Raw genomic sequence first — 13329 nt, 5'->3', positions numbered from 1 at the left:
TTTTGTCACCTTTTGTCACCTTTTGTCCCCTCAGGAGCGCGGCGCTGGACGTGGAGCCGGTGTACGCCTTCCGCGGGCACAGGTGTGTCACCTTGTCACCTCAGTGTCACCTTGTCACCTCAGTGTCACCTTGTCACTTCATTGTCACCTCATTGTCACCTCGGGGTCAGCTTCAATGTCACCTTCATTGTCACCTTAGTGGTTGTGGCTTTATTCCTGTTTTTTGTCACTTTGTCACCTCTGTGTCACCTCAGTGCCAGCTCAGTGTCACCTCAGAGTCACATCTGTGTCACCTCATTGTCACCTCAGTGTCACCTGAGTGTCATCTCTGTGTCACCTCAATGTCACTTCATTGTCACCTTATTGCCATCTCATTGTCACCTTAGTGGTTGTGGCTTTATTCCTGTTTTTTGTCACTTTGTCACCTCTCTGTCACCTCAGTGCCAGCTCAGTGTCACCTCAGAGTCACATCTGTGTCACCTCATTGTCACTTCAGTGTCACCTCATTGTCACCTCAGGGTCACCTCGTGGTCACCTTCATTGTCACCTCAGTGGTTGTGGCTTTATTCCTGGGTTTTGTCACTTTGTCACCTCTCTGTCACCTCAGGGTCACCTCCTTGTCATTTCAGTGTCACCTCAGTGTCACCTCAGAGTCACCTCAGTGTCACCTCAGTGTCACCTCAGTGTCACCTCGGTGTCACCTTCATTGTCACCTCGGGGTCACCTCTGTGTCCCCTCAGTGTCACCTCATTGTCATCTCATTGTCACCTTCATTGTCACCTTCATTGTCACCTTAATGGTTGTGGCTTTATTCCTGTTTTTGTCACTTTATCACCTGTCACCTCAGTGTCACCTCATTGTCACCTCAGTGTCACCTCTGTGTCACCTCAGTGTCACCTCATTGTCATCTCATTGTCACCTTCATTGTCATCTTAGTGGTTGTGGCTTTATTCCTGGTTTTTGTCACTTGTCACCTCAGTGTCACCTCAGTGCCAGCTCAGTGTCACCTCAGAGTCACATCTGTGTCACCTCATTGTCACCTCAGTGTCATCTCATTGTCACTTCAGTGTCACCTCATTGTCACCTCGGGGTCACCTTCATTGTCACCTTAGTGGTTGTGGCTTTGTTCCTGTTTTTTGTCACTTTGTCACCTCAGTGTCACCTCAGTGCCAGCTCAGTGTCACATTGCTGGTTTTGGGTTTATTCCTGGTTTTTGTCACTTTGTCACCTCTGTCACCCTCATCATCACCTTGGTGTCACCTGGCTGTGGTTGTGTTGGGATTTCTGTCCCTTTGTCACCGTCCCAGGGGCCTGGCAGTGACACAGGTGACAGAGGTGACACCGGTGTCACTTCTGTCCCTTTGTCCCCATGCAGGAGCTCTGTGCTGGTGCTGGCAGTGACAGAGGTGACACCGGTGTCATTTCTGTCCCTTTGTCACCGTGCAGGAGCTCTGTGCTGGTGCTGGCAGTGGCACAGGTGACAGCGGTGTCATTTCTGTCCCTTTGTCCCCATGCAGGAGCTCTGTGCTGGTGCTGGCAGTGACAGAGGTGACACCGGTGTCATTTCTGTCCCTTTGTCACCGTGCAGGAGCTCTGTGCTGGTGCTGGCAGTGGCACAGGTGACAGCGGTGTCATTTCTGTCCCTTTGTCCCCATGCAGGAGCTCTGTGCTGGTGCTGGCAGTGGCACAGGTGACACCTGTGTCACTTCTGTCCCTTTGTCACCATGCAGGGCCCCAGTGCTGGCAGTGACAGCGGTGGCACCATTGTCATTTCTGTCCCCTTGTCCCCGCGCAGGAGCTCTGTGCTGGCAGTGACAGTGGTGACACCGGTGACATTTCTGTCCCCTTGTCCCCGCACAGGGGCCCAGTGCTGGCAGTGACACAGGTGACAGCGGTGACATTGGTGACACCATTGTCATTTCTGTCCCTTTGTCACCGTGCAGGGGCTCTGTGCTGGCGGTGGCAGTGACAGCGGTGACACCGGTGGCACCATTGTCATTTCTGTCCCCTTGTCCCCGCACAGGGGCCCGGTGCTGGCAGTGACAGTGGTGGCACAGGTGGCACCAGTGTCATTTCTGTCCCTTTGTCACCGTGCAGGGCCCCAGTGCTGGCAGTGACAGCCGTGACCCAGGTGACACCGGTGGCACCATTGTCATTTCTGTCCCCTTGTCCCGCACAGGGGCCCAGTGCTGGCAGTGACAGCCGTGACCCAGGTGACACCGGTGGCACCATTGTCATTTCTGTCCCCTTGTCCCCACGCAGGGGCCCTGTGCCGGCAGTGACAGTGGTGGCACAGGTGACACCGGTGTCATTTCTGTCCCGTTGTCCCCGTGCAGGGGCCCTGTGCTGGCAGTGACCCAGGTGACAGTGGTGACACCAGTGACACCATTGTCATTTTTGTCCCCTTGTCCCTGCACAGGGGCTCTGTGCTGGTGCTGGCAGTGACAGTGGTGACACCATTGTCATTTCTGTCCCCTTGTCCCCTCCTAGGGGCCCTGTGCTGGCAGTGGCGGTGGCGGCAGGTGACACCGGTGACAGCGGTGACACCGGTGTCATCTCTGTCCCCTTGTCCCCACACAGGGGCCCGGTGCTGGCGGTGGCGGTGGCGGCAGGTGACCCAGGTGACACCGGTGACAGCGGTGACACCGGTGTCATTTCTGTCCCTTTGTCCCCATACAGGGGCCCAGTGCTGGCGGTGACAGTGACCCAGGTGACAGCGGTGACACCGGTGTCATTTCTGTCCCCTTGTCCCGCACAGGGGCCCAGTGCTGGCAGTGACAGTGACCCAGGTGACAGCGGTGACACCGGTGACACCGGTGTCATTTCTGTCCCCTTGTCCCCTCCTAGGGGCCCTGTGCTGGCAGTGGCGGTGGCGGCAGGTGACACCGGTGACACCTGTGACACAGGTGTCATTTCTGTCCCCTTGTCCCCGCCCAGGGGCCCGGTGCTGGCGGTGGCGGTGGCGGCAGGTGACACCGGTGACAGCGGTGACACTGGTGTCATTTCTGTCCCCTTGTCCCCACACAGGGGCCCGGTGCTGGCGGTGGCGGTGGCGGCAGGTGACCCAGGTGACAGCGGTGACACCGGTGTCATTTCTGTCCCCTTGTCCCCGCGCAGGGGCCCAGTGCTGGCGGTGACAGTGACCCAGGTGACACCGGTGACAGCGGTGACACCGGTGTCATTTCTGTCCCCTTGTCCCCATACAGGGGCCCAGTGCTGGCGGTGACAGTGACCCAGGTGACAGCGGTGACAGCGGTGTCATTTCTGTCCCCTTGTCCCCACGCAGGGGCCCAGTGCTGGCGGTGGCGGTGGCGGCAGGTGACCCAGGTGACACAGGTGACACAGGTGACAGCGGTGGCTCCGGGCTGTGCTGCAGTGCCGGGGTGGACGCTCGGATCCGCTGCTGGCGCCTGCCCGGGCTGGACAGCGACCCCTACGACGGCTACGGTGGGTGGCACCTGGGGACACCTGGGGACACCTGGGGACACCTGGGGACAGCGGGGTGAGGTGGCACCTGGGGACAGCGGGGACAGCGGGGACAGCGGGGTGAGGTGGCACCTGGGGACAGCGGGGACACTGGGGACAGTAGGGACATTGGGGACAGCGGGGACACCAGGGACAGCAGGGACACTGGGGTGAGGTGGCACCTGGGGACATTGGGGACACTGGGGACAGCGGGTACATTGGGGACAGCGGGGACATTGGGGACACCTGGGACAGCGGGGACACCAGGGACAGCGGGGTGAGGTGGCACCTGGGGACAGTGGGGACACTGGGGACAGCGGGGACACCAGGGACAGCGGGGACACCAGGGACAGCGGGGTGAGGTGGCACTTGGGGACACCAGGGACACTGGGGACAGCGGGGACACCAGGGACAGCAGGGACACCGGGGTGAGGTGGCACCTGGGGACATCAGGGACACTTGGGGAGGACACAGGGGCACCTGGGGACATGGGGGCACGGGGGGGTGGTGGCACTGGGGACGTGAGGACAATGCTACCCCCAGTGTCCCCAATGTCCCCAATGTCTCTGGTGTCCTCGGTGTCCCCAGTGTCCGCAATGTCCCCAATCCCCCCAGTGTCCCCAATCCCCCCAGTGTCCCCACTGTCCCCAGTGATGTCCCCAATGTCTCCGTGTCCCCAATCCCCCCAGTGTCCCCACTGTCCCCAGTGATGTCCCCAATGTCCCCCGTGTCCCCAGACCCGCGGGTGTTGCGGGGGGTCCTCGATGGCCACAGCGGTACTTGGGGACAATGCCACCCCCATGTCCCCACTGTCCCCACTGTCCCCAGTGATGTCCCCAATGTCCCCGTGTCCCCAATCCCCTCAGTGTCCCCAATGTCCCCCACTGTCCCCTGTGTCCCCAATCCGCCCCGTGTCCCCACTGTCCCCAGTGTCCCTATTCCCCCCAGTGTCCCCAATGTCCCCAATGTCCCCATGTCCCCAGACCCGCGGGTGCTGTGGGGGGTCCTCGATGGCCACAGCGGTACTTGGGGACAATGCCACCCCCATGTCCCCAATCCCCCCACTGTCCCCAGTGATGTCCCCAGTGGTGTCCCCAGTGATGTCCCCAATGTCCCCATGTCCCCAGACCCGCGGGTGCTGTGGGGGGTCCTCGATGGCCACAGTGGTACTTGGGGACAATGCCACCCCCATGTCCCCAATCCCCCCAGTGTCCCCAATGTCCCCAATGATGTCCCCAATGATGTCCCCAGTGATGTCCCCAATGTCCCCACTGTCCCCAGTGATGTCCCCACTGTCCCCAGACCCGCGGGTGCTGTGGGGGGTCCTCGATGGCCACAGAGGTACTTGGGGACAATGCCACCCCCATGTCCCCAATCCCCCCAGTGTCCCCAATGTCCCCAATGTCCCCATTCCCCCCAATCCCCCCACTGTCCCCAGTGATGTCCCCAGTGATGTCCCCAATGTCCCCACTGTCCCCAGTGATGTCCCCAGTGATGTCCCCAATGTCCCCGTGTCCCCAGACCCGCGGGTGCTGCGGGGGGTCCTCGATGGCCACAGCGGTACTTGGGGACAATGCCACCCCCATGTCCCCAATCCCCCCAATCCCCCCACTGTCCCCAGTGATGTCCCCAATGATGTCCCCAATGTCCCCAACGTCCCCAATCCCCCCAGTGTCCCCAGTGTCCCCCCAGTGTCCCCAATGTCCCCAATCCCCCAATGTCCCCAATCCCCCCAATGTCCCCACTGTCCCCAATGTCCCCAATGTCCCAAATCCCCTCAGTGTCCCCAATGTCCCCCACTGTCCCCTGTGTCCCCAATCCCCCCCGTGTCCCCAATGTCCCCACTGTCCCCAATCCCCCCACTGTCCCCAGTGATGTCCCCAATGTCCCCAGACCCGCGGGTGCTGCGGGGGGTCCTTGATGGCCACAGCGGTACTTGGGGACAATGCCACCCCCATGTCCCCAATGTCCCCATTCCCCCCACTGTCCCCATTCCCCCCAATGTCCCCAGTGATGTCCCCAATGTCCCCACTGTCCCCAGACCCGCGGGTGCTGCGGGGGGTCCTCGATGGCCACGCCGACGCCGTCTGGGGCCTGGCCTTCGATGTCACCGGGCGTCACCTGGCCTCGTGCTCGGCCGATGGCACCGTGCGCCTCTGGGACCCCCGCGGGGACAGCGCGGGTGGCACCGCGGCGGGCACCTGCCTCAGCGTCCTGGACGGGCACACAGGTGAGCGGGGACACCGGGGACACACCTGGGGACATTGGGGACACACATGGGGACACACCTGGGGACACACACAGACACCTGGGGACATTGGGGACACCAGGGACACACCTGGGGACACAGCTGGGACAGCTGGGGACACACCTGGGACACAGCTGGGGACACTGGGGACACACCTGGGGGCCATGGGGACACACCTGGGACAGCTGGGGACACACCTGGGACACAGCTGGGGACACACCTGGGACACAGCTGGGGACACACCTGGAGACATACTTGGGACAGCTGGGGACACTGGGGACACACCTGGGGACACACGTGGGACACAGCTAGGGGCATTGGGGACACAGCTGGGGACGTTGGGGACATTGGGGACACACCTGGGGGTGTTGGGGACACACCCTGAGGACATTCGGGACACACCTAGGGACATTGGGGGACACACCTGGGGACGCTGGGGACACACCTGGGGACAGCTGGGGACACACCTGGGCATGCTGGGGACACACCTGGGGGCACTGGGGACACACCTGGGGACATTGGGGACACACCTGGGGACATTGGGGACAGCTGGGACATGGAGGACAGCTGGGGACACATCTGAGTGACCTGAGGACACACCTAGGGACATTGGGGACAGCTGGGGACACATCTGAGTGACCTGAGGACACACCTGGGGGCACTGGGGACACACCTGGGGGCACTGGGGACACACCTGGGGGCACTGGGGACACACCTGGGGACAGCTGGGGACACACCTGGGCATGCTGGGGACACACCTGGGGACACTGGGGACACACCTGGGGGCATTGGGGACACACCTGGGGACATTGGGGACACACCGGGACACACCTGAGCGACGTGGGGACGCTGGGCTCACACCTGTGCAGGTGTCACAGCTGTCCCCTCACCTGTCCCCGTGGCAGATCACGGTGTCCCCACCTCGGTGACCTTCGTCCCCACCCAGCCGGCGCACCTGGTGGCCGGGTTCCGCTCCGGGGCCACCGTCCTCTACGACCTCGAGGCCACCAAGGCCACCCTGGTGTCCCCAAACGGCGGTGAGTCACCCCCCCCACGTCCCCAAGGGCCACAAATGTCACCTGAACCCCCCCCCTTGTCCCCAAGGGCCACAAATGTCACCTGAACCCCCCCACGTCCCCAAGGGCCACAAATGTCACCTGAACCCCCCCCTGATGTCACCTGGGGTTACCTGAACCCCCCCCTGAATGTCCCCAAGGTCCCCAAATGTCACCTGAAATCCCCCGCAATGTCCCCAAGGGTCACCTGGGGCCACCTGACCACCCCCGATGTCCCCAAGGGTCACCTGGGGCCACCTGACCACCCCTGAATGTCCCCAAGGGTCACCTGGGGCCACCTGACCACCCCTGATGTTCCCAAGGGTCACCTGGGGCCACCTGACCACCCCTGATGTCCCCAAGGGTCACCTGGGGCCACCTGACCACCCCTGAATGTCCCCAAGGGTCACCTGGGGCCACCTGACCACCCCTGATGTCCCCAAGGGTCACCTGAGCCACTCCCGCAATGTCCCCAGGTGTCCCCAGGTGTCCCTGACCCCAGGTGTCCCCGCAGGTGGCTGTGCCCAGGTGAACCAGGTGGTCACTGTGACCGTCCCCAGGTGTCCCCAGGTGTCCCCAGGTGTCCCTGACCCCAGGTGTCCCCGCAGGTGGCCGTGCCCAGGTGAACCAGGTGTCCCCAATGTCCCCAATGTCCCCAGGTGTCCCCAGGTGTCCCTGACCCCAGGTGTCCCCGCAGGTGGCCGTGCCCAGGTGAACCAGGTGGTCACTGTGACTGTCCCCAGGTGTCCCCAATGTCCCCGTGTCCCCGCAGGTGGCCGTGCCCAGGTGAACCAGGTGGTCACTGTGACCGTCCCCAGGTGTCCCCAGGTGTCCCCAATGTCCCCAATGTCCCCGCAGGTGGCCGTGCCCAGGTGAACCAGGTGGTCACTGTGACTGTCCCCAGGTGTCCCCAGGTGTCCCCAATGTCCCCAATGTCCCCGCAGGTGGCCGTGCCCAGGTGAACCAGGTGGTCGCTGTGACTGTCCCCAGGTGTCCCCAATGTCCCCAGTGTCCCCAGGTGTCCCCGCAGGTGGCCGTGCCCAGGTGAACCAGGTGGTCGCTCTGGGTGTCCCCAGGTGTCCCCAATGTCCCCAGGTGTCCCCACAGGTGGCCGTGCCCAGGTGAACCAGGTGTCCCCAATGTCCCCAGGTGTCCCCAGGTGTCCCCAATGTCCCCGTGTCCCCGCAGGTGGCCGTGCCCAGGTGAACCAGGTGGTCGCTCTGGGTGTCCCCAGGTGTCCCTGACCCCCAGGTGTCCCCACAGGTGGCCGTGCCCAGGTGAACCAGGTGTCCCCAATGTCCCCAGGTGTCCCCAGGTGTCCCCAATGTCCCCGTGTCCCGCAGGTGGCCGTGCCCAGGTGAACCAGGTGGTCACTGTGACCATCCCCAGGTGTCCCCAGGTGTCCCCAATGTCCCCAGGTGTCCCTGACCCCCAGGTGTCCCCGCAGGTGGCCGTGCCCAGGTGAACCAGGTGGTCACTGTGACTGTCCCCAGGTGTCCCCAGGTGTCCCCAATGTCCCCAATGTCCCCGCAGGTGGCCGTGCCCAGGTGAACCAGGTGGTCGCTCTGGGTGTCCCCAATGTCCCCAGGTGTCCCCAGGTGTCCCCAATGTCCCCAATGTCCCCGCAGGTGGCCGTGCCCAGGTGAACCAGGTGGTCGCTCTGGGTGTCCCCAGGTGTCCCCAATGTCCCCAGTGTCCCCAGGTGTCCCTGACCCCCAGGTGTCCCCGCAGGTGGCCGTGCCCAGGTGAACCAGGTGGTCACTGTGACTGTCCCCAGGTGTCCCCAATGTCCCCAGGTGTCCCCAGGTGTCCCTGACCCCAGGTGTCCCCGCAGGTGGCCGTGCCCAGGTGAACCAGGTGGTCACTGTGACTGTCCCCAGGTGTCCCCAATGTCCCCAGGTGTCCCCAGGTGTCCCTGACCCCAGGTGTCCCCGCAGGTGGCCGTGCCCAGGTGAACCAGGTGGTCACTGTGACCGTCCCCAGGTGTCCCCAGGTGTCCCCAATGTCCCCGCAGGTGGCCGTGCCCAGGTGAACCAGGTGTCCCTGACCCCCAGGTGTCCCCAGGTGTCCCTGACCTCAGGTGTCCCCGCAGGTGGCCGTGCCCAGGTGAACCAGGTGGTCACTGTGACCGTCCCCAGGTGTCCCCAGTGTCCCCAGGTGTCCCTGACCCCAGGTGTCCCCGCAGGTGGCCGTGCCCAGGTGAACCAGGTGGTCGCTCTGGGTGTCCCCAATGTCCCCAGGTGTCCCTGACCCCAGGTGTCCCCGCAGGTGGCCGTGCCCAGGTGAACCAGGTGGTCGCTCTGGGTGTCCCCAATGTCCCCAGGTGTCCCTGACCCCCAGGTGTCCCCGCAGGTGGCCGTGCCCAGGTGAACCAGGTGGTCGCTCACCCCTCGCAGCCGCTGACCATCACGGCCAGCGATGACCGCGCCATCCGCTACCTGGACAACCGCACAGGTGGGGCCGGGGTCATTAGGGTAATTAGGGGTAATTAGGGAGGTTATTAGGGGGTAATTAGGGGTCATTAGGGGGTAATTAGGGTCATTAGGGGGTGATTGGGGGGGTAATTGGGGTCATTAGAGGGTCATTAGGGTCATTAGGGGGTAATTAGGGGTAATTAGGGTGGTAATTAGGGTAATTGGGGTCATTAGGGGTCATTAGGGTGGTAATTAGGGTCATTAGGGGGTGATTAGGGGGGTTAATTGGGGGTAATTGGGATCATTAGAGGGTCATTGGGGTAATTAGTGGGTAATTGGGGTAATTAGGGTGGTAATTAGGGTAATTGGGGTCATAAGGGGTCATTAGGGGGTTAATTGGGGGTAATTGGGGGTAATTGGCATCATTAGAGGGTGATTGGGGGTCATTAGGAGGTCATTAGGGGGGTCATTAGGGATCATTGGGGTAATTAGGGGGTAATTGGGGTCATTTTGGGGTCATTAGGGTAATTAGGGGTAATTGGGGTGATTAGGGGGTAATTAGGGGTCATCTGGTGGTAATTAGGGTCATTAGGGGTCATTAGGGGGTGATAAGGGGGGTTAATTGGGGGCAATTGGGGTCATTAGAGGGTCATTGGGGGTAATTAGGGGGTAATTATGGGTAATTAGGGTGGTAATTAGGGTAATTGGGGTCATTAGGGGGGTTAATAGGGGGTAATTGGGGGTAATTGGCATCATTAGAGGGTGATTAGGGGGTGATTAGGGGGTCATTGGGGTCATTAGGGGTCATTAGGGGGGTCATTAGGGGTCATTGGGGTAATTAGGGGGTAATTGGGGTCATTTGGGGGTCATTAGGGAGTAATTAGGGGTCATTAGGGGTAATTACGGTAATTTGGGTCATTATGGGGGTAATTATGGGGTAATTAGGGTCATTAGGGGGGTTATTAGGGTAATTGGGGTAATTGGGGTAATTAGGGGGTAATTGGGGTCATTAGGGGGTAATTGGGGTCATTAGGGAGTAATCAGGGTAATTAGGGTCATTTGGGGTAATTGGGGTGATTAAGGGGTCTCCCTGACCACACCCCCATCCCATAATCCCCTCCCATTTTGCTGACCACACCCTCTTAGGCCACACCCCCTCAATGACCACATGGCATTGAGCCCCACCCCCTTTTCTGATCACACCCCACACTGACCACACCCTGTCAGGCCACACCCCCACACTGACCACACCCTGTCAGGCCACGCCCCACACTGACCACACCCTGTCAGGCCACGCCCACGCTGACCCCGCCCCTTTCCCAGGCAAGGTCGTGCACTCCATGGTCGCTCACCTGGACGCCGTCACCTGCCTGGCCCTGGACCCCAGCGGAGCCTTCCTGCTGTCCGGCAGTGAGTGACCACTGAGTGACCCTGAGTGACCACTGAGTGACCACTGAGTGACCACTGAGTGACCACTGAGTGACCAATGAGTGACCAATGAGTGACCAATGAGTGACCATGAGTGACCATGAGTGACCATGAGTGACCACTGAGTGACCAATGATGGACTGAGTGACCCTGAGTGACCAATGAGTGACCAATGAGTGACCACTGAGTGACCCTGAGTGACCACTGAGTGACCACTGAGTGACCACTGAGTGACCCTGAGTGACCACTGAGTGACCACTGAGTGACCAATGATGGACTGAGTGACCACTGAGTGACCCCTGAGTGACCAATGAGTGACCAATGAGTGACCGCTGAGTGACCACTGAGTGACCATGAGTGAGCCTGAGTGACCAATGAGTGACCATGAGTGACCAATGAGTGACCGCTAAGTGACCACTGATGGACTGAGTGACCAATGAGTGACCAATGAGTGACCGCTGAGTGACCAATGAGTGACCAATGAGTGACCATGAGTGACCAATAATGGACTGAGTGACCACTGAGTGACCCTGAGTGACCCTGAGGGACCATGAGTGACCAATGAGTGACCAATGAGTGACCAATGAGTGACCAATGATGGACTGAGTGACCAGTGAGTGACGGCTGAGTGACCAATGAGTGAGCATTGTCATTGTCACCTGTCCCAGTGTCCCCAGGTGTGTCTGTGCGGGCCCAGGTGTGTCCCCAGCTGTCCCCAGGTGTGTCACCTGTGTCCCCTCTGTGTCCCCTCACCTATGTCACCTCACCTGTGTCCCCTGTGTCACCTGTGTCCCCTCTGTCCCCAGGTCACGACTGTTCCCTGAGGCTCTGGCACCTGTCCCAGCACACCTGTGTGCAGGAGCTGTCCCTCACCTGTGTGCAGGAGCTGTCCCTCACCTGTGTCCCCTCTGTCCCTCACCTGTGTGCAGGAGCTGTCCCTCACCTCTGTCCCTCACCTGTGTCCCCTCTGTCCCTCACCTGTGTCCCCTCTGTCCCCAGGTCACGACTGCTCTCTCCGCCTGTGGCACCTGTCCCAGCACACCTGTGTGCAGGAGCTGTCCCTCACCTGTGTCCCCTCTGTCCCTCACCTGTGTCCCCTCTGTCCCCAGGTCACGACTGCTCCCTGAGGCTGTGGCACCTGTCCCAGCACACCTGTGTGCAGGAGTTGTCCCTCACCTGTGTGCAGGAGCTGTCCCCTCTGTCCCTCACCTGTGTCCCCTCGGTCCCTCACCTGTGTCCCCTCTGTCCCTCACCTGTGTCCCCTCACCTGTGTCCCCTCTGTCCCCACGTCACGACTGCTCTCTCCGGCTGTGGCACCTGTCCCAGCACACCTGTGGGCAGGAGCTGTCCCTCACCTGTGTGCAGGAGCTGTCCCTCACCTGTGTCTCCTGTGTCACCTGTGTCCCCTCTGTCCCTCACCTCTGTCCCTCACCTGTGTCCCCTCTGTCCCTCACCTGTGTCCCCTCTGTCCCTCACCTGTGTCCCCTCTGTCCCCAGGTCACGACTGCTCTCTCCGCCTGTGGCACCTGTCCCAGCACACCTGTGTGCAGGAGCTGTCCCCTCTGTCCCTCACCTGTGTGCAGGAGCTGTCCCCTCTGTCCCTCACCTGTGTCCCCTCTGTCCCTCACCTGTGTCCCCTCTGTCCCCAGGTCACGACTGCTCCCTGAGGCTGTGGCACCTGTCCCAGCACACCTGTGTGCAGGAGTTGTCCCTCACCTGTGTGCAGGAGCTGTCCCCTCTGTCCCTCACCTGTGTCCCCTCTGTCCCCAGGTCACGACTGCTCTCTCCGCCTGTGGCACCTGTCGCAGCACACCTGTGTGCAGGAGCTGTCCCTCACCTGTGTCCCCTCACCTGTGTCCCCTCTGTCCCCAGGTCACGACTGCTCTCTCCGCCTGTGGCACCTGTCCCAGCACACCTGTGTGCAGGAGCTGTCCCCTCTGTCCCTCACCTGTGTCCCCTCTGTCCCCCCCAGGTCACGACTGCTCTCTCCGGCTGTGGCACCTGTCCCAGCACACCTGTGTGCAGGAGCTGTCCCCTCTGTCCCTCACCTGTGTGCAGGAGCTGTCCCTCACCTGTGTCCCCTCTGTCCCCAGGTCACGACTGCTCTCTCCGCCTGTGGCACCTGTCCCAGCACACCTGTGTGCAGGAGCTGTCCCTCACCTGTGTCCCCTGTGTCACCTGTGTCCCCTCACCTGTGTGCAGGACCTGTCCCCTGTGTCCCTCACCTGTGTCCCCTCTGTCCCCCCCAGGTCACGACTGCTCCCTGCGGCTGTGGCACCTGTCCCAGCACACCTGTGTGCAGGAGCTCCCCGCCCACCGCCGCAAGCACCACGAGGCCGTGCTGGCCGTGGCCTTCCACCCCCGGCGCGCCCTCAGCGCCAGCGCCGGCGCCGACGCCCTGGCCAAGGTGTTCGTCTGACACCTGGGCGCACCTGGGCACACCTGGGCACACCTGGGCACTCACCTGGTGGCACCTGGGACAGCTGGACACACCTGGGACAGCACCGGGACAGGACAGGAGGTGGCGCCGTTCGTTCCTCTGTGTGTTGGTGACACCTGGGCACACCTGGGCACACCTGGGCGCACCTGGGCACACCTGGGCACTCACCTGGGACAGCTGGACTCACCTGGGACAGCGCCAGGACAGGACAGGAGGTGGTGTCACTTGTGTCTCCATGTGTTGGTGACACCTGTGGTGGCACCTGTCACCTTCCCCAGA

General features: G+C 61.8%; 1 protein-coding gene across 1 annotated transcript in view; it reads left to right on the top strand.

The window, feature by feature from the left end:
• STRN4 (striatin 4) overlaps positions 1–13029 on the top strand; it is a gene marked incomplete at both ends in the record, with an annotated part of 33489 nt that extends 20460 nt beyond the window's left edge. The window contains 7 exons of the mRNA XM_084224424.1: positions 35–82; positions 3287–3447; positions 5507–5695; positions 6619–6750; positions 9121–9222; positions 10506–10592; positions 12860–13029. Coding sequence (XP_084080550.1) covers positions 35–82; positions 3287–3447; positions 5507–5695; positions 6619–6750; positions 9121–9222; positions 10506–10592; positions 12860–13029 — 889 coding nt within the window. The remainder of the gene's footprint in view (positions 1–34; positions 83–3286; positions 3448–5506; positions 5696–6618; positions 6751–9120; positions 9223–10505; positions 10593–12859) is intronic.
• Positions 13030–13329: the final 300 nt, after the last annotated feature.

Source organism: Fringilla coelebs, assembly GCF_963513975.1.
Source record: "Fringilla coelebs genome assembly, chromosome: 37".
NCBI classification, from domain to species: Eukaryota; Metazoa; Chordata; class Aves; order Passeriformes; family Fringillidae; genus Fringilla; species Fringilla coelebs.
Note: the sequence above shows the minus strand (reverse complement) of the source record. Positions and strands in the feature narration are given on the sequence as shown.